This window comes from Balearica regulorum, chromosome 9 (genome assembly GCF_011004875.1).
Source record: "Balearica regulorum gibbericeps isolate bBalReg1 chromosome 9, bBalReg1.pri, whole genome shotgun sequence".
Lineage (NCBI taxonomy): Eukaryota > Metazoa > Chordata > Aves > Gruiformes > Gruidae > Balearica > Balearica regulorum.
In genome coordinates this window covers 14,925,714-14,946,900 of record NC_046192.1, presented here as the reverse complement: position 1 = coordinate 14,946,900, position 21,187 = coordinate 14,925,714, and the positions used below count along the sequence as shown (strand labels likewise).

Sequence of the window (21,187 nt, the reverse complement as noted above, 5' to 3'; positions counted from 1 at the left end):
AGTTACAGTTTAGGCCAGGTTTCCTGCTTCCTGGCTTCCAATATTCCTTACTAGCCATTACAATCCTCTCTCTCACAATGACCACTAGCCAAGGACACAGTGAGTGATCTCCCTTAGTGTTCCCTTCAAGCCTTCAACAATCTGCAACTTGAGACAAATGAGCATCTTTCCAGCTAAAGAACTCTTGGACTTTTCCACTAGAATCAGGCTATTCACCTCTGAACCCATACACATCCTTCAACAATGACAGTATGTTTTGGTAATATTTATGCCACTTAAAGGTGAATTATGTGGAAAAAATAACTACTTTGTTTTACATCAGGTGTGAAATTTTACTGTATACCTGCCAACATGGTTGAAAGTGTAACTGCTTGCTATTCTTTTTGTACACTTATTTTATTTCAAAATGTTAAGTAGTAAATACAATTTCAGAAATATGTTCTGAATTACTTTAAACAATAGTTCCAATTCCCATGGTCAGTGCAGTTTGAGAGTATTCCCACAAATACTGCAATATTACCTGTAATCATGCATTCCCTTTGTCAGTCCCATGCTGTGTTCGTTATGAATTGAAGAACAGAATGCAGATTCATCTAGACCTCTAAATAAAGGAAAAAGTGAATGAGTTATTTAAGAAACCTGACACCTAAAATGAAGTATTCAGTAACTCAAGAGCTAGGTCTTTGCCAAGAGTTACACTGTATTATAAAAGAACAAAGTCTATGGATTAATGTTTTTCCAGCTATTTTTGTCAGAAGTCCAGATACCAATGAGATGTTAAAAGTAGTCCTCCTCTTGACACATCTTACTTTGTAGGACAGTCATATCTATTTCAATGAAAATGAAGATACACTTAAAATGAAGTAAAATACTAGCATAACTAGTATTCAAAGGCCTCTATAAAAAGGGAGCAAGCTTTATAAAACAGTATATGAAATCAACATGGATTAATATTTCTTTAAATTATCTTCATTTGTTTCTAAGTAGAAACTGAAGCGTTTTAGAAACAATTATTAATCAATTTATCAAATAAATCTGTACTGAAGCTATTCTGTAGCATCTTGCTATAAAGTTTTATCCATAACTAGGTAAAGTACAGTCTACATTTTAAGCGCTTCCTTATCACTGGAAGACTCATCTTCACAGGACTTTTCTACATGCTGTGAAAGCAAATGCTGTAATTTAGAAGATCTGCAGATAAGCAAGCACACCTAAAACATCATTATGTTTAAAGCTACAGGATCATTTCAACTACCAAACTCAGTAAATTCAACATATCTTGCCCAATATCCAGGCATCTTCTAGCGGACACACTTGGGATACACAGGAAGGTATCATTACCTTCCAAAAGGCTTTCACAGATGACATGACACAACCAGCACTATTCAACACCAGTCTTTTTTATATGGATAAACTATTAAGTTATCTCCTAAAAAGGATTCAGAGTTGCCACAGTAAAGAAAATTCTCTTTATAGTGCACATATAGTAACAATTATTTCCATTCTCTAGAACACAGGGAAAGCTTTAAACATCCTCACTATCGCAAATGCTAGGACCATGTTTCCACCAACATCTTGCAAAAGAACAGAAGATGAAAACGTTTATGTGTTAATCTGGCCACAGGTTTAGAAGGTTTCCCTAAAATTTTTCAAGTTCAAGGATTTTAAAATTATGATTTTTAGAGGAATAAATATACAATTCTCTGTTAATAACTGTGCCTTTCCTCCCATTCTATCCCAAATTATTGACATTTTCTTTTCCTGCACAAAAAGGAAAGAAACATTGGGTTTAAGTAGGATCCCTAAACTTAAGTGCTTTATATGCAAATATGCATACCTATGTATGTAATGTCCATGCCAAGACAAAGCTTCTAGCTGGATGTTATCTGCTTTTTACAGCACTGTTACAGTACTGGATTCCCAGGGCATTTAAAAAAATCCCCGTGTACACAGTTTATTACATAAAGCACTCATCAACTCACTCAGAGGCTCAGCTGACACTAGCTAAAACAAAACAGACATACAAGGTCAAAGTTGCATCCTCTTTGGCTATGTGACCAAATCTGATTTAGTTTAAGAACAATTACACTTGCATTTCCTGTGTTTAAAACACTGATCTTAATATTACGTTATTATAAAAAGAACAATGATATGAACTCAAGCTCTCATAACTGAATTAGTTGCCCAAGAAATCTTAATTTGCCTCTATTCTGTTTTGTGCTAAGTCTTTAATTAAGCATTCAAACTGTTCTGTCTCTGGATACTTGCATAATTAACAGCACAGAGAGAACCTATCTTCATGATGCAGTATTGTGCCTACTTAGCCTATGGATTTCATGATAAAGCCCTCAGTATCATATACCACCTCTTTACAAATATTAACTTGATTATCTACCATGTTATTAGGTAACACTGATTTCTGGTTTTCACATAAACTGAAGAGCAGACAAGGTGTCTCGATGAAGGACAAATTTTTAAGACTTCTTTTCAGAATATTTATCATTCCTAAGTTCAGCTATTATTTCACAGGTGGTATCTATACTTCACTACATGATCATACCTAATTCACTTTAGAGAAAAGTTATAGCAAACCCTTATTTTTATTTGACCTTGTGCAAGAGTGACTTGGTACTCTGCCATTGTCGGGTATGTCTCAGATCCGGCTGTTTCTCCTCTTCATTATACAAATGCTAAATAACGGTGTCCAGCTCAGCTACAGTACCTGACTAAACAAGTGGTCAGGCTCAGTCGTTGCTAATACATCAAACAAATGAAAGTTTGGCATATTGGCAAGAATGCGATTGAATAAATGCTCACATAACTTCACAGGCATATCTGAGATTTTTTCAGGGCTTATACATTGGCTGAGTTATCACAAGAACATCAAAAGGCACAGTCAAACAGCCAACAAATGCCAACTCTCAAGTCACTGCTTTAATGCTAAGGAACATTTTTTTCTAAACACATGGAATCATATGATTTTTTTTCCCCCCATACTTGTTCTTAGCATAAATGTATAATTTGGGGGTTTTTTAAATCTCATCTGTGAGAAATAATCGTTTGGAACAGTTTAAATTAGTGATACTACAGGCATGCAAACAGGACCCTGTAATGCAAAATAACAAGCATCACTACCTGCACCACTGTAATTCATGGGAGGCTTAACACAAAAAAAAAAATGCATACAAAGTTTTTGATTATTTACACATGAACTGAGACTTTCCACCCTCCCGAAGGAGGGGTGCTCAGTTTTGTAACTGCTTGTATTATGATCATTTCTTTAAATTGTTGGCATTGCTGATAACTTTCCATACCATGTTTTTGAAAAAAGTGCGTGCAAATAAGAACCATTCGCAGAGTATGTTTCTTCTTACAGAAATTCTGGCTATTTTTCTTTCCTTCAGTCACTCATCATTTATTTTTTCTATGTGTAGTGCTTGCACTTTTCCACATGATGGTTCAGTGCAGTGAACATTGATTTAAGTTAAAAAGAGGTTATATTTCTGATTTGAACATCTTATTTTAACAAGCAGTTGTCAAAAACAGCAAAGCCTGTGTTCATTTAACTTGTTAGCACTGTGAGAAGGACTTAGCAGTAGCATCAGAAAAAAGAACTTTCTTCTTCAACCCTAATATCATGCAACAGTGCTGCTGGATAAAAGAAAATACAGCACGTCCCATGTGGTGAGCGCAGCTAGTACTGCCCACTAAGAGACATTTTCTATCAATGCAAGAGACTTGGTTTTGTTACTAAAGAGTAACAAAAGAGGGATCACATTCAACTGGACTAAAATGCAGCAGCAGACCTACACAAAGGTGAGCAACAAGGTATTCGATGAATTCCCCTCTTCCTAGATACTCCTTTTGGGTCTAACTCAGCAGCAATGCAAAAAATTTAAGTTATTCCATCATCAGAAGGCAAGTTTCTAAGAGTTTATAGAAGGAGAACAACTGTCTATAAACAGGTGCTCTGATTCTCAAAAATCACTCCAAGAACAAGCAAAGAGCCTGCAGAGGCATACAGCCCGTCACCCTATACGAGTCATGCTCAATAAAGGTAGATAAACACAAATACTTTCCTTCCAAAGTCACACTGAGTTACAATGCCCCTGCTCTCACTATGGTTCAAACAAAGACTCAATGAGCTAAAACAGCTGGTCAGAATATGACACCAATTTTCACCATGTTCTTAGGCACGCTATAACGTTTTAAAAAAAGCAGTGTTAAGCACAACACAAAAGAAAAAAGTATTCTTACCGTACAACATCAAAACTTTGAACTGAATCATTCCAGAAATACTTCACGCTGTGATGTGTGAAATAACGAATCTGCAAGGGCAACAGACATGCGTAGTTAAACTAGCACCACTTAACACCTTTCTTCTGACTGACTTTACTCTGAACAGTGACAGAAAGTGAATTTAGAAAAACTTCACTGAAAAATAAATACTTTTCTTTCATTTTTCAAGCATTCCACAATTTCCAATAACAGGTTATTGAGGAAAAGATTTGTGCTCCAAACAAAGAATAAGAGCCTTTTAGACAAAAGTAGCAGTTTGTGTGTACTGCACTGTGTGTGTTTACTCCAGGTACTTTGAAAATTAGCAAGCATTGTATTTCAGGTTTACTTACAGGCAAATATTTGTTCAAATCATTTTTATTCTCTTCTGCAGCAGATTCACAGAAATGAACAGCATGACCATTTGAAACCTTGTGTACAATAGGGTTAGGATTCTGTAACGGATCGGCTCCCAAAGAAGGCATAATGCGAACTTTTGCACAAAACCATATCTTGAATTCATCCTTAAAAAGAGGGGAAAAGATTAGTTGGTCGAAACAGCATTTAAACAGCATTTTAACTACAACAGCTGTGGCAAAACGTGTCAACAACAGATGACAGATGAGCAGAGTCCATACATAGCTACAGAAGATATCCCCAAGGCAATATCAGCTACCTTAAGAATATATTTTCTTTCCACAATTCTAAAAGCATGTTTTTTGCACTGAAAGATTTAACTTTTTTTAAGCAATGAGTCTTGGAACTTGAATTTTGACATCTTCAGCCCTTCGCAATTTAATATATTTGTTCTGTAGTAGGAAGAACTATGGGATTCCTATGCATTCAGCTACACACGCTCTACAACTTCAAATAACTGAGGACTTAACACAAGATCATAACGAGGGACTGTACATAGCAATTGTGGAGGACGAAAATCACTTGCAATCAAACCACACCTGGGTCCACAGTTACACAAATATTATCTTTGCTGACCATGAAAACCTTGTTATCAGGTTATATGAACAAGGTATCTCTTCTGTAACTTTTGATGACAACAGCATTCATGGTTTTAATTCTTAAAATCCAAAAGCAAAGACTTTCTTTTTGCTATGTCCTCTGCAAGCAACTGTCAGTCTTCCCATATGTGCAGGAAAGCTATGTACAGTACCAAGGAGCACAGCTCTGCAGCGCTGTAAAACAAAACCACACCTGTGTCACAGGCAAGGATTTGCGTATCTTAGCAAGCAGCAAGAGTGATGCAAAATAACTACAGACCAGGAGAAGCGCCCCATCCCACAGACTTACAGTTGTTCTCAGCAGAACCACTTCACAGTCTTTAAGCGTAGTCCTTTTGCACGTTGCTTTCACACGCCACTGAGGCATCCAGTAGAGGAGGAGGAGAAGAAAGCCACCAGAACAGATCACTCCTACCGTAACTAGCACCAGCTTCCAGCGACATAGATCATAGCCATAGATCTCCTGCATGGAAACAGAGAAACAACAAACAATGACCCTCTTAGTTACTCTGGCTCGGGAAACCAACATTAATTTTTCATGAAGTGCAATATTTAAAGTGAATCAAATTTCAAAGCCATTTTCTCCTTTTTCTTTTCTGGGGAAGGAAATATTTAAAAAACTTAATACATAACAGAGTGGCAACAAAAAGGAACACCATTTTTCTCAGCCAGAAATGCAAACATCAGTAAAAGCCTGACAAAGGCAGAACATCCACGCTGTTTAAAACATCTCATTGCAGGACCTGTCTCCTCTCTGCACTGCTCCCTAAGGACTGAGGTTGCAACACAACTTGCTTTAACTCTCAGCAAACAACCAAATTTTTGACCATGACGCAGCACAAGTCAGCTGAGCATTCAAGAGCAAAAGCACATGTGGTTTTGTCAACTGCTGATTTTACCACATTAGCATTTGATTAGCTAGCATACAATTTAGTGCTAGCTGAATTTCATACTTTCTAAACAAGCCTGTAAATATATTTATCAAATACTACTTTTTAGTAGAGAAACTGGCTTATTTAGCCTGCCATTTAATAAGAAATGCTACTGTGAAACATTAGAAACTGCAAGCCACAATTTCAAAAGTTCTATAACTTACACCAGCTGGAAAATCCTCTGCTCCCATTTAAAAAAACAAACCACAAAATATTAAGTGTGTACTAACTTAACCTGATAACGGCCAGGAACAGAAAATAATTCAGTGACTTAACTAGATGCTGTGTTATATTCCCAAGTTTCACATTACATCATTAGATTACATTTCCTGCTGCTAAAGGGCAATGAAGTTTGCCATTGAGTCCCATCCACATTGTTCATATTGACACCGACATCTTAGAAAATTTTTTGTACTTTTCATTACACAGTATTAGAAATTGTTTAAACTCCTTTCCTAAGAAAAGGATTTTCAACAAGTTTGTTTTGTAGCCTTCTCAGCTGACAAAAAGCAGAGACAAAACCCAACCTCTGTTACCCCCAAAACACTGGAGCAAGTATTCACTCCTTACCAATAAAAACAGGTGGTTGAAAGACAGCGGGAGAGGTTAATACTTCTTTTGGGACAAAAAAAATTACTCCCTCCAAAAAGCATTGATTTTAGTGATCAGACCACAAGCACCTCAGTTTCATTTTTTGTTGTAAGGCGTATTTGCCTACTTTCTGTATTATAGCTGTTCTAGTGTAGCAGCTTTTCCTAGCAGCATGCACAAAGACTGAACAAGGACTTCAATTCAGGAATCTACCCTTTTTTAAAACAAAAATCACTATATACCCCAAATGGTTTCTGTTGTCTCTAGAATGGGCTAGAAATTTAAAGATCAGCTGCCACTATTTTCCTGTCAAATCTAACTGCTGCATCTTCCAGGACAAACAGTAAGAGAGATACCATTGCTCCCGTAGGAAGCAAAGTTTACGTGCTACCAAATACCCGTAAAACTGCTTGCCATGCTTTAGGGAGTGGGTCTTATCTGCATAAATATGAATATGCAAGAGCATGCAGAATACAGTCAGATTATGAAGCATTGATCTGTTCTAAATGACAAGAAAAAAGCTCCAGGATTTGAAGAAAAAAAAAAAAATCCACAACCCACTATGCTTCCATTTTTCTTAAAAAAAAAAAAAAAAAAAAAAAAAGGACAATCTTGAGTACCAAAATCTGTTATCTACTGGACTAATGATCTCAATGTAGCCAACCCAGCACCTTCACAAAGGCTTTCAACAAAAACATTCCCTATCTCAAGACTATATTTCTTAATACCAAAAAAAGATTAACAAGGATAACCTTATAAAATTGCTAAACTGATTTAAACTGAGCAGTCCACTTCTTGATGTAATATGCCCCATTTAGAGGAAAAAACATGAAAATGTGTTTCTTTCACTGTATAAAAATTGACAAACAGAATTCATTACCATCTCATCTTCCTCTGCTTTATTGACAAATTTCTTTTCTTCTTTCTCCATGTTGAGTATGATATGGAACTTCTCGACTTGAGATATGGAAGACCTTTAACAACAAAAGAATTAAAAATTGAAGCAACATTACTGATTTTATACCTAAATATTAGGTTGTTTCGAGTTATGTTCTGTAAGTGCGTACACTTAAAACAGACTGACAACACATTAATATAGATCTTAAATTTGCACTGTTACCAGTTTCCAGTAGTTAGAACCCAAGGAGCTCTAGTAAAGCTTTAAGATTGAACACTGGATGAATACACGTGAAATATTGCAGAAACAGCAGGCTTTGAAGGAGGGAAAAGAGCTTGTACCAATTTAACTTGGTTACATTCTACACGCACCAAGCAGGTTTTGGTACATTCGACAAACTTCAGGATGGAGAAATAAGTTAAATTTGTAAAAAAGCTTACAAGTAGGTCAAGATTACACATTTCTATCATTCTATACCTAATAGCTCCAAGCAAATGCTTTCAGAAGCCACGCTATCTTTCAAGAGGAAAAGCATTGTACCCCCGAGATGTGTATTTCTCATCTGAGCAGAAAAATAAGCGCATGCTAAAAAAAAGTCTAGTCTCCAGTTTAGTATTTCTAAATCAAGACATGCTTAATGGTCATTTAGTCTTTTCCCTTCTTTCCAATTCTTTTACCATTCAATTTGTATCAATGGGTTCATTTCTTATTGTAAATCTCTCACAGCTGCAAATCTTGAGGGGTGCTTTGAGGACAGATTATGATCTCCAGTTTCATGAATAGGGAAAGGCATGAAAAAATATGAAGCTGTCTATGAGATGAACATAGTACACACAGATCCCTATTCCAATAGGGAAGAGATACAAACAAAAGGCTACAATATACTATGAGGCTCATCAGAAGTTTCAACATCACAAAGAAAATCAAAAGATACCAAGTCAAAAAGCTAATTTTTTAAAATTAAAACAGCATCTAACCTTCATTTGGGCAGCCCTGTACACATTAATTGCATACAATTGATAATTAATGCATCCGTATCATATTTCCACAGGACCATCTACCACAGTTAAAACCACTGAATAGCCAGAGGTCACCTGCCAAGACATGGGTTGACTATCATTCTCTGCACTGACATTGTACAGCTTTTGATTTTGTTTACTGCACCTATATAAATCTCTCAGAAGACAGCACTTACAACCACAGCATATGAGCAGTCCTCAAGTATTAAGGATTCACTGTCATAGCACAAGTAGTTATTGCAATTGTCATTTATCCAGACAGAAGACAGTTAAAAAAAAAAAAAAATCACTGATGAAGTTCCACTGAACTTCATCTCAGCTGTCCATTGAAGACTAGGATGCCACTATTTAAAATCCTTAGTATTAAGTAGCATTACGATAAAAGTACAACCATTACCAAGTTCTTCACTGTCATTAACTCCCCAACATTATCACAAACCAAATCACCAGACTTCAAGTCAGATCCTCTCAAAGCTAGCCCTGGATCCATGCACTTACATTCAGCAGCAATGCCAACTTCAAAAGGTCTTTCCTCCCAGCTCCTGCAGTTTATCAACATCATCGCATCCTTGCGTGGTTTCTGCGAACTACCACCTCCTTTCCAATTAAGCCAACAAATGAAGCAGGAACCCAACAAAAAAGGTTTCTTTTGCTGCCCAGATCCGGGTTTCCTCAGAAATCTACTCCCGCTGCTGAATAAAGTCCTAGTGGAACACACACTTGAAGCAAAGAACTGCATCACAACACAGGGCTTGGCCACACGTGAAAAACAACTCAGTACTTCATAAATTGAGTGCTTGATACAGTTTGTATTTTGTTCTGTACAGAAGGAAGCTAATTTGGTAACAACTGTCTCCTTTGATAGAAACACCAGCTCACACACTCCTTGCTTTAAGCTGCAAATTTTCTATTGCTATCCAATACTGAACTATGAATACCTTTCTTACTGCACATTAAATTTGGAAATTAAGCCAAAAGATTTGCACCACTGATACTTCCTTATCTGTTAAACAAGTCATGCAAGTTCTAAACCACATTTTAGTTTAAATTGTCACTTTTCTTCACCAAACAGCTTTTTATCCTGGGAAAGACACATATGTGAAATCAGTTAAAGTCTGTCCTAAACCTACAAAGGATTGCTAAGAAAGCTCCTGAGAACAATCTTTGAATTAATAGCATCAAAGAACTTTACGTACACCATACAAATCACATCTTCAATCAAGAAGTCATGCAGCCAGAAAAAGTTTTGTGTGTTTACAGAACTATACTTTGACAGCTCTGTGAGAGAATTATTAGATTTAAAATACTTGAACTAGTCTGCTCTTAAACAAACACGCATTTCCCTGCTATAGTGTACTGCAACATCAAAACCTGTGCCTGCAGGCAAAACTCCAATCTTGATCAACACACATAGCAGCTACTATACTTGATACAGGAAAGCACCAGGCGGCAAAATAAATGCAAACAGCTTCAAGATCAGTAAATCTCAACTGCGATTAACACATGGCCAACACGTCAGAACAGGCACCTTATGGGACATGGCGGCAGCGTGAGGGAGAAGTGCAATTGCTTTAATTTAGGGCTGTTCCACAGCTAGGAAGGAGTGTCAAGTTGTCGGTCTGAAGAAGCACGAAGGGAAATCTCAGCACTGAGGGCACCAGCAATAATTTCTGCAATGCAATGAGTTCTTTGAACAGCTGGGTAGAATCACACAGGGAATACATAAGGAGCATTAGGAGGCTATTTTTGACTCACATCATTAGCTCCATCTGCATTATTTTATACAGACTCATTTACTGAGCAACCTTCAACTCACACACACATTCTCAATATTTCGCATACTGCCTGTAATTTTCCATGTTAAACTCAAATTCAAATCTCTAAACTCAGAAAACATTAAAGATCCTTTCTTAGTTGATGGGTCATGAAAATCATTACTATTCAGCAACCAAGAACAGCGGTTTTTCTCCAATCTTATCCCTTTCAGCACATCATCAGCCCAAGCTCATCATCAAGAATTCAAATGCATAACTGCTTTGGGTTTGTTTCTCACTGCCCTGCTGAAAGCTGGGGTTGAACACCACCACCACGGGCTCCATAGAGGTCCCCTCCTTGGAGATGATATCAGGCTGCCAGATCAGACTGAATAAAGTAGCAGCATCTCACCAATTCAGAAGAGACTTCAGTAATCGGCATTTCATCTTTACCTCCTTCCTTCTATAACATGATGGGAAATTAAACATTTTGATAGCTTAAATAATTAAATATAAGCCTTGGACTTTTCAAGCTACAAGGGAGTATGACATTTTACTAGTACCCAAAGTGAGGTTGAAATCCACTCACAAGCAGCAACGTGGACTCAGCAATATTCAAATATAAAGTGCCTCTGATGCAAGGGCTGCCACTCCATCTCTCTCCGGCACAAGTTCCCTGGAGTGAATAGCTAGAGAAGTCCTCTCCCCCTTTAACAAACCAGGAACAGCAGCTAAAAAAGTATTATTTATTCCTTTTCAAGAAAGGGGCCATAAACAATGCAAAAGGTGAAAGTTACCATCACTCCACTGCTTTTATGTTTACATATTTTCTACTCATTGAGCTACTATTGTATTAGCTGAGCATATTCCAGAGTCAGAAAAGTAGGAAGTTTTAAAATGTCTCTAAGAGAAATGCTGTTAGCTACTAAGAGCATAAAGTCACCCGCAACATCTTAGAATGATGTAGGTATAAAGTTAAACAGTATAGAGATCAGCTGAACAGTGTCTGAACTATAAGTAGTTCTAAGAGCATTCATTTGAATCACAAGCTTAAACAGTAAATCTGCAACTTTATAAAAAAAGCATGTCAAAATTAAGTTAAACTGCATTTGCTATTTGCCTCTGCCCTGATGAGTATGTAGCTGTGGCTATGAGCAGGATAGCACCTGCAGTTTCAGATTTAAGTTGATCATATTTTGGAGCTAAAGCAGATCACAAATTGGATCACAGGAGAAATTACAGCAGTGTACAGAACCATAAAGCTACATGCAGCCCCCACAGTGAAGTAAATGTTGCACCTTTTCTGAATTACTACAACAGTATCTATTTGTTGATCTACCCTGACTAAACAACCAGGATACCAGCAGTTCTACCAAAATATTTATTGGCAATAAACATTTGTGGCAACAGAATAAAAGCTGCAAGCGAACTCATGGCATATTTATTAAGGAAAATGTAGTAAAAGAACTACAGTATGACTGAAGAGTTCTGTAAGTAACAATTTCTAAGGACTACTAACTTCTCTAAAGTCTGTTTTCTAATAATTGGCATAATTAACAAACTATTTCAGTGCATATTTTACCCTTCAAGTTTGATTTGGGGGGTGGGAAGCAAAGACATTTTCCCTCTGTCTCTTCAACATTTGTCCAAGTGCATAATCCTTAAAAACTAACTCTGCTTTAGCATACATACATTCTTGCCATCAGTTTATTCTTCCAGTTTTCCAGTTTAACTGAAGTTTCATAATTTCAAGAGAAAAATTCCAAGGTCTGCAAAGACTACAGCTACAAAAGAAGAAACTTTTGAGATCTCCTGCAGTCAGTGGATAATTTAAATACCAAGTTTCTCAGAGGAAAATACAGTTTTGACAGCTCAAGTATTTAGTAACATCTGTGTATGGATATGCATTTAAAATCAAGTTGTTATATATGCTTATTCTCTGTCATCATTCGTTTGCTTAAAATAGATAAGTAAATAAACTTACAAACTTGTATCTTAAATATTGCCTATTTTTTTCTTTCCAGATATTCAGAAAAATCCTGAGATAACTAAAAGAGTTTCTCTTACCAACGAGCAGTCCAGCAGCTGTCCTCTGCACTTGCTTTTGTTATCATGAGTTAGCGAGGCAGTTCTTAATAACTGAGACCCTATCTACAAGGGAAGTCCTGACAAATGAACTATTTTGTCTAAAATCTAAAAAAAGTCTCCAAGGGCTTTTCAAACTGTTATCAAAAGATTAACATATCAAAGAAAATTTGGCACTGCTTGGAATGCCTTTTTTTTTTTCCTCCCTCCAGTGTGGCTGAACAATTGGAAGCCTGTGGCCGGGCTGGCGCAGAGGCTGCGCTTCCAGGCATCGGCTGCCCGGTCCAGCTCCTTCTATTCAAACCACAAATGCCTCACCAGGAGCCTGCAGACAGTTTCAGGTCTGTGCACGAGTCCTGATATTATCTGCCCGGCTAAAAGCATATGTGCTTCTGACCAAACCCTTCCTTGTATTTACAGCTGTTGTGAGTGAAGACAACAACATTCATTTCGGGGAGCAAATCGATTATAAAGGCTGTAGTTAAGAAATACAGGCATTTCTCATTCTCAGCATTTTTACATTATCGGAGAGCATAATGAAGTAATCACACACACACCCCAAATTTAGACAGCCTTTAGAGATCAGGTGGTACAAAGCTGAAACAGGTAACCTGGTCACTATCCGAACATTGCAGAAATAAGTTACTTTTCTGTACAAGACAAGGATGAACTAGCACTGCTTTGGTAAGAACACAAAGGGCAAATGAAAAGATCTAGCAAAGCAGACAGAGACACAGACATGCATGAAAGAGGCCAAATTTAAAAACCACCTATGTGCAGACATTAATATCAGTCAATCTTCCTCAGCTGCCTACATAATCACTGTCATTAAATACACCAAGCACTATAAGTTTCTATGCGAAGATAATTAAGACAAAAAAAAAAAAACCAAAACAATTGACCTGTCTAGAAAAAGATCACAATATAGATCAAAGATTAATCCTATCCCTGAAATATGACCTAGTGTCTTACTAAGTAACCCGTCTGGCTCTCCTGGGTCCCAAAGGATCATGATGGTATCTTTAAGGGCTACTGAAAGACTAAAAATCCTTTTCAAGAATTTATTTACAACAAATATATCCTCCATTAAGAGACAGTTCACAGCTCTGGAGTTGAAAATTAAGTTTCTAAATGGCCTGATGTCATTACAAGTCTTTCAGATTTCTGAATTAAAAAAATACCTTGAACAGTCATTCTTAACTGTGGACAGTGCCTCTTGCATAGCAGAGAGACATCATCAACTGTATCCTGACTAGCTGTCAAAACACAGAAAAACCCAGTTTTGTTTTGAAACTAGAAAGCCAAGCATTATTTAAGTCACTCAGAAATTAAACATTTCTACACTTTAGAGCCATACTTCCAACTCTTTACCATGAGAAGGTGTCAACCTCGCAAGGTAACAGACTTACAAAGACAATGTCCATTTTTCCCACACATTATGGTAAAGGTTTCTGGCACTCATGCAATACACCTACAGGAGGTATGCTTTACATACCCAAAACATCCCAACTAATGCTCAATCTCTGCCATACTGGCAGTTATGAAATTAAACACTGAAGTACTCAAACTAGAAGAGCAGTATCAGGTCAGGAAGAGGTATGAATGTATATTCTGAGAATACATTCCGTTTCAAAATACATTCAATTTCTTAGGAAAAATGCAGTCTGGGCTATAGCTGACCATTAGCAGAAGAGCATGGCAGTTCATTTTACAAGACGATTGACAGAGGAAAAGCACATGCTTCCGCCCTTCCTTGGAAGGCAGCTTTCCACATCACCCCTCAGAGGCCGTGTATCAGGTGCTGCACAGGAACCCTCAGCACATCCAAGGAGATGGTGCTTTGGAACACAGTTCTACACTCGTACCTCAGGCGAAATGCCAAAAGTTGCTCTGAATATTAAGGGCATTTCAAAATTTGCATGTTATAATATGCCCATATTCATATAAAACAGAGTATCTCTTATCCAGCTACCAGCAGTAAGAAATAGTGAAAACACTTCTTCAAAATTATTCCAGAAAGATTAAGAACTCTCTCACCCCAGACCACAGAAACGTTTCTCAGCAGGAAAAAAAAAAATTACCAATCTGTTCTTGACCCAATATCTCCTTTGCCATCCTGCTAATGAGACCTCCTGGCCTACACACCACTTGGCAGCACTGACCATGCAAAGTTGCGTTCAATACATTGCTTTCAATGTGTGTGTAATACTTAGCCTGATGTCAGAATTGCCAGCAGCCAAGGAAAGAAGTTCTAGGTATAGCTTAACAGATCACACTCTAGCAAAAGCACACTTTTAAATGGAGCTATAAAAATAGAAGGAAAAGTCTTATCAGCTATTACTACTTGAGCTTGCAGCTCCTGCCCATGCCAACTGCCAACAAGTTCCACATACAACACCTGAAAAGTTGGATCTAAAACACTGACTTCATTTAAAATGTGCTGTACCAATAAATAAATGGACACGGACACAAAGCTAAGAATATGTAAAGATCAGGAAAAAATAAAGATAAAAAAGATTTAGGAGTACACTTCTCAAAACTTATCACATAACATGTTGCACACATAAAAAAAAAATCAATCACCAAAAAAAAAGCAAACTTGAACAGAACATTTCAAGCTTTCAAGAGCTGATACCAAAGCTTCTGCCCACAGTGTCTTGGACATAAGTCCCATATTTACTTTCCAGTTCTCCTCCTTTACTTAAGAGATCCTATTTCAGCATCTACAAAAATAATGTCCTATTTCCCAAAATTTCTCCACTGGCTGCTTTTGAAAAGATTGGCAGAACCTGCAGCCACTGAAAATGAAAAAAGGACCATTTTTAAATAGACTTGCAATTTTAAAAGCTAGGAGTTTATTTTAAAGACTGTAAGAATGCCCTGCTAAAATCCACATTATGACATCTTGTCTCCTAATAGTTTGTCATCAGGATTCATCATCCCTCACTCATTAGTCTTGGTATGTCCTCAAAGAGAAGTTTCCATTGTTCCTTTTTACAGATTCTCAGAGTCTTCAAGGAGCTTCTGAACACAGGTGTACTTGCACTTGGCATTTGTGCATCTCTGATGTGCACTACTTGCAATGACAACTTCCACTTAGTATCTAGGACCACAGCCAGGATTTTGGGCAGACAGCATTATGCTACACCCTGGACTCAGAGGGATCCATATATCTGAGCTGCAGCACAACACTAGAGACCTCTTGCACCCCCTGGCAAGCCTCACACCATGCATGAGAGCCTGTCTTTGCCTGCCCCCGAAACATAAAAGCCACGTCACTCAAAGATTGCTTACAAAACTGAAACAGATCACTTGATATCTGATATACAACTTAGCCAAGTCTTGGAATATCATGTTTTTAGAACCATAAAAAAGGTTACCACATTTTACTTCAACATACATTATAATGCTGTGAGAGGTACCTTCAATTTGAGAAATGCACCTTAGATGAATGGAAGCTGGTGCAATTTACGGCTCTCCAGCAGCTTGCGGCTGAACCCTTAAATACAAAGTTATCCACATAATGTACAATAAGTGTGTGGATAAGACATACAAGCTAAAAGAACTACAGAAGATCAAAAATCCTCCAGCTATATTTTGAAAAGAGTTAAAGTTATAATTTGTACCGCAAACAAAGCTTAACACTTTAGTCAACTAACCAAGCTCTAACAATAAGAATGACATAATAGTTTAATGAATACATGGAAATTTTACAAGTACACGAGCTAAATTTTAACAAAGCCCTCCACTCAATACCTATTTTATCACTTCCCATCTTGGGCTTTCTGTTATAATACAAGCTTTTGTTTCTGTGTTTAGGCTTAAGGAAGACCATTGTATCCAACAATCACCAAACCAAAATTGTATTTACATTTGTAGAGTGTATTCTTTGTAAAGTACACTTTTTGCAGGCTGCAATAGCAATTCCAATGTTTAGAGTAGAATACATGCTACATTAAGGAAAGATAATTCTACATCTAACAAACTCAGTATCACAAGTCATCACGATAAGAAAGTACTACAGCCAATACTATACTCTAAACTTACTTTCTAACTGGTCTTCAGATCACTATTTTCAGACCACTTAAAATTTTGCTATGAACGTAACAGCACATGCACAAGTTCAAGACATGTTAGAAGAGAGTTTAGGAAAGCAGTCATATCAAGGACAACTCATCAAGCACTTCACCACCTAACCTTCCCATCATCTCATTTATCTTACATCAAGCAGCAGCTACTTACATTAGTGAAAAATCTTCAACTGATAAATCAAGCACCAAAAGTCAGAATTGCCCAAAGCTTGCTCCCACTCTCGGGCACACAGAAATAGTCTTTGTTTCATTTTTAGATTTCTGGATCTCCCACCTGGCTGTCGTGAGGGAAATAAGATCTGTCCCACAGTCAGGGAATCCATTTTAGATGCTTATTTTTTCTTTCCTCTCTTGGAAGAGTATGCTAGACATTTGGGTTAGAATTCACAGACTTTGACAACACAGACAATTAAATGTTTTATTTATTCTTGGAAGAGAAAGTTAAACTGTTTCAAATACCTTGAGTAAGGCATGGCGCCATTACACCCAGCATGAGTTTTCAATAGCTGAGGACTGAAGCTGTTTCCAGAAAGACGTTCCTTTCTCGCATGGGGCACGAATTTTACTCAGTCCTTCTATTTGATTAAATAACCAAGACTATTATGGTCAGATAATGGAGATGGCAAAGATGCCCCATCCCAGCACCAAGAGAACCACAAATATTCTAGGGGAGATTTTGAAGTCTGAAGACCCAGATCCAGCAACAATGGGTCCTTTCAAGGAAGCATTTCCCCTCAGGGGCTGTGCCAAGAGCCCAACCTTTCCTGTGTGGCTGCTGCCTTATTGTGTGATGTAGAGTATCTGCTTCCTGGGATATATTTGCTTTTGTAGTATGGATGCTCAGTAAAAGGAGGCAATGACTTTTTTTCCTCTTCCTCTAAATTCTTGGAAAATATTTTTGAGGTTAACACAAGAACATTCAAATCAAATTTCTGCTCACCTACAAGGAGAGCATCAAACACAACCAGACTAATGACAAGAGATGAACTTTCCTTTATAACCTTTGTTTCCTCCAGGCGTGTATAGCTGGCATACAGCTATGCCTACAGCATAGTTTGAGAACCAGTTATACTCATCATAAGCAAGCAATCTGCTTCAGCCTCTTTCTTTTCTTTCCCATCATAAGTATGACTTAATGCCTTTCAGCCAAGCATTCTGAGACAAAGCAGCAGTATTTCTGCACATTTTCTTGAAGTCATGATGTAAAACTTAAAGATTCTTAAAGTTCAACTATGTGACTGCTAAATGCAGACAGGACATCTTCCAGATTAAAAGAAATAGCACCAAACTGTACTTGTAAAAATTTATTCTGTAAGGAGATCCATACATGCAAACAGGTTAAACTTCAGCACTTAAACCTGGGTTTTCTAATGCTTACTCAAAGTGTAATTTTTTTAAACAGTCATAATAAATTGACACAAAGCCTTAAGTACGTGGCACATTCACTTTACTTAGATCAGAAACACTCCAAGGAAAGAGCTCTTGTGTGCAACCAACCCACCAATCAATAGAAATACTGTGCATGACAGAAATTGCTAAAACTCTAAATATCATATAACAACATTAAAAATTAAAATTAAAAGGTTGTATCAAAGAATTTAACACAATTTAAGATGTCAAGCAGGATAATTTATTTGCCTTGATCAAATTCTAATAACTGAAATAAGTAACAGAAAAATCTGCAAACAAGTCCCATTCAGAGATTAGACTGCTGTAGAAGACAATTTTCTTATGCATAAGGAGTTTATACAACCTGACAGCTTAGCTCCTGAAAATGTAATTTACTCTCAGAACTATCATATGAGGTAAGATGAGAAAACCCAGGGGGAAAAGTTACACTATCTCCACAAACTGAAGTTTGACAAAGACAAGAAGAGAACAGAGGTACAGGACTGTAACATTTAACTCAAGTCCTCCCTGCCTGTAATGTAAACTTGGCCCAGGTCCATCTAGCTACAACGTTCCAGTCATTCAGAACCATGCTACAAACCTAGAAGAGTTTTAGCAACTTAGTAAACAGTTATCTCTCAGAGAAGGACTTCTGCAATCTGTGAAATTAAATAAACTCACAGCCACCTACTACAATACCTTTCATCATTGCCTTACATAGCTCAGTTTAAATGATACTTTGCAGTGCTTGTGTACCTCTTGGGAATGATTTCCACAGCATCGGCAGTGGGAGACATCCTCAGTCTCAGCAAAAATCTGATGTGATCTCCCTTCAACTGCTGCAATCTTCTCAGCACTGATAATGACAGTAAAAGTCTTCAGGCTTGCTTCTTCCAGTAAGCAATAGCTTTCTATTATCACTCCTTTTATAGTTAACTTTCATCCAGCACACTTACCTAAAAGGAGAAATTCTCCTTTACTGTATTGTGTCCAGAGCAATATTTACGTTCCCATTTCAGCTACCTTTTTTAATTTTTTTTTTTCTTTCCTAGCCTATAAACCTTTTATAACAGTACTAAGAGATGTAACTGTATCCATCTTCTCTGCTGTCCAGGGAAAAGTTAGTTTTCTTAAAACAAAGACTGAAATGTTGTAAGTACATACATTAGATGTATCAAGGAGCACTCTTTCCTCAAGCATTGACCTCACTAACTGAAATATCACCACTGTCTAGCCAAATATTCAGATGCAGCCTCTTCTCAGATACCTCTGGTCCAGATGCTTCACTCAGATTTCCCCCCATCAGCCTTGTTTTTTAGTAAGTATTCGGTGAAAACCAAGGTCAGCTTTCTAAAGCACCATTAAGGACTGCCATGATCCTCCACATGCATCTAATGCGTGAGGAGCTTTTACTGTATACCCTTTAAATGAAAGTAACTGAAGAACAGAAAGCCTGGCTGAAGGCTAAAAGAGCAACAAAACAACAGTCCCGGAAAGGTCAGATCAAATGTGCACTTAGCCCAGCACCCTGAAGAGCAGCAGTCAAGGAGCCATCATGGGTAGAGTCGTATAATGATACTATCCAGTAGACTCTCTCCAATCCCACTGACTTGCAGTTCAAGAGCTTCATCAGCCAAATACCATATCATCTTATTTAATACTAAGTGGATTTTTCTTCTTTTTTTAATTATTTTGAGCCACATTTTAAGTATGCCAGCATCCTGCAGCAAACAATTTCTGAGTTCATGGGCAAGGATTTTTTCTTTCCTTATTTACACCCTCCATCTGCTACTTTCAGCTGAAGCCTCCTACTTCTTGTATTTGAATGGGCAGTGAAGTCATGCCTTATTTACTCTGTCCCTGCCACCTGTGATTCTTTTATAAACTGTTTTATCCTCCACCTTCAGTTCTCTCCAACTAACAGTTTCCCTTACAGAGGTCATTCCGTATCTCCAATCATCCTTCACAGTTCTGCTATGTGTCTTTCTTACAGTGTCTCACTCCCCCCAAGAATTTGCACGTGGCCAATACCACACTAATGCTACAAATAAATCACAAAATAATACACTACACAAATAGCTAATTAAGACTGGTTAAAAACCAATTTTCAAGAGCAGAAGCATCTGTTTTCTGTCATACATACTCAGTCTTTGCAGGTAAGTGGAAGAGAAGTCACTGGTTCCTAGAAGCACCTGCTGGTTACATTAAATGCTGATGTTAAAAAAAATACATCTATGGAATAGAAGCATTAAATACCATTACATATATTACAAGAAAATATATTCCATGTGGACATGGTTCTGGGCAACTGGCTTTAGAAGGCCCCGCTTGAGCAGGGGGACAGGAGAAGATGACCTTCAGAGGGCCCCTTCAACCGCAACCATCCTGCGAGTCTGCGATTCCACTGAGCATACGCAGTACGTTTCCAGAAAAGAACACTCAAACAATGGTGCCTCGCAAGAAGAGAGATTTAAAACAAACTTTTTAATTACTTTTCTTAAGTCATGAAGGAATTAAACTTGCAATTATATAGGTACTAAATTCCTCATCACCAAGTCCCAGATCCCTGGAATTTCTCTAGAACACGAGAAGTACCATCAGAACTATCCCCACATGCCATTTCTGATGAGTACAGGTCTTTCTGAATTTCTGGTTTATGGGATGAAGCTAATGTTTCTATTCCAGATGGTGCCACAGCATCCAAATCCTCACCCATCTTACACCTCGAACCTCACGGTAAAAGGATCAAGGGCAGCACACTGAATATATCTGAAAACACTTCAAACACAACATACGCAATGTGTTTTTTTACCCTGGCTTTCTACACAAAGCAAGACGGGGTGGACATTCACAGTTTACACAGAAGTGACCACAGGGCAGGTCTGTCAAAGTTGACACCTCACCCTGAAGCTTCAACTGGATCACAAGACTTAAGCACAAATTGAACCCCTTGTAGAGAGTCCTCAAATTTGTACACTCCGTACAGAAAGGACAGCGGAGTAGCCTGATTCCAGGTGCAGTAGGCTTTATCCAAGATACCTAGCAAACCACTGTGATTAATAGTTAGAAATCCACATGCGCAACTTTCTGACAGACACGCACTTAACTCCTGTCTTACCTGCAAACACACCAAC

At 37.7% G+C, this 21,187-nt stretch overlaps 1 protein-coding gene across 5 annotated transcripts in view; it reads right to left on the bottom strand.

The window, feature by feature from the left end:
• The window catches only part of ATP13A3 (ATPase 13A3), a 60,757-nt gene that overhangs the window by 29,840 nt on the left and 9,730 nt on the right, over nt 1-21,187 (bottom strand). For all 5 annotated transcript variants that reach the window (XM_075761214.1, XM_075761217.1, XM_075761215.1 and 2 more), the window contains 5 exons: nt 7,698-7,791; nt 5,584-5,757; nt 4,632-4,802; nt 4,258-4,328; nt 521-601 (listed from right to left, as the gene is read on the bottom strand). In XM_075761214.1, coding sequence (XP_075617329.1) covers nt 521-601; nt 4,258-4,328; nt 4,632-4,802; nt 5,584-5,757; nt 7,698-7,791 — 591 coding nt within the window. The remainder of the gene's footprint in view (nt 1-520; nt 602-4,257; nt 4,329-4,631; nt 4,803-5,583; nt 5,758-7,697; nt 7,792-21,187) is intronic.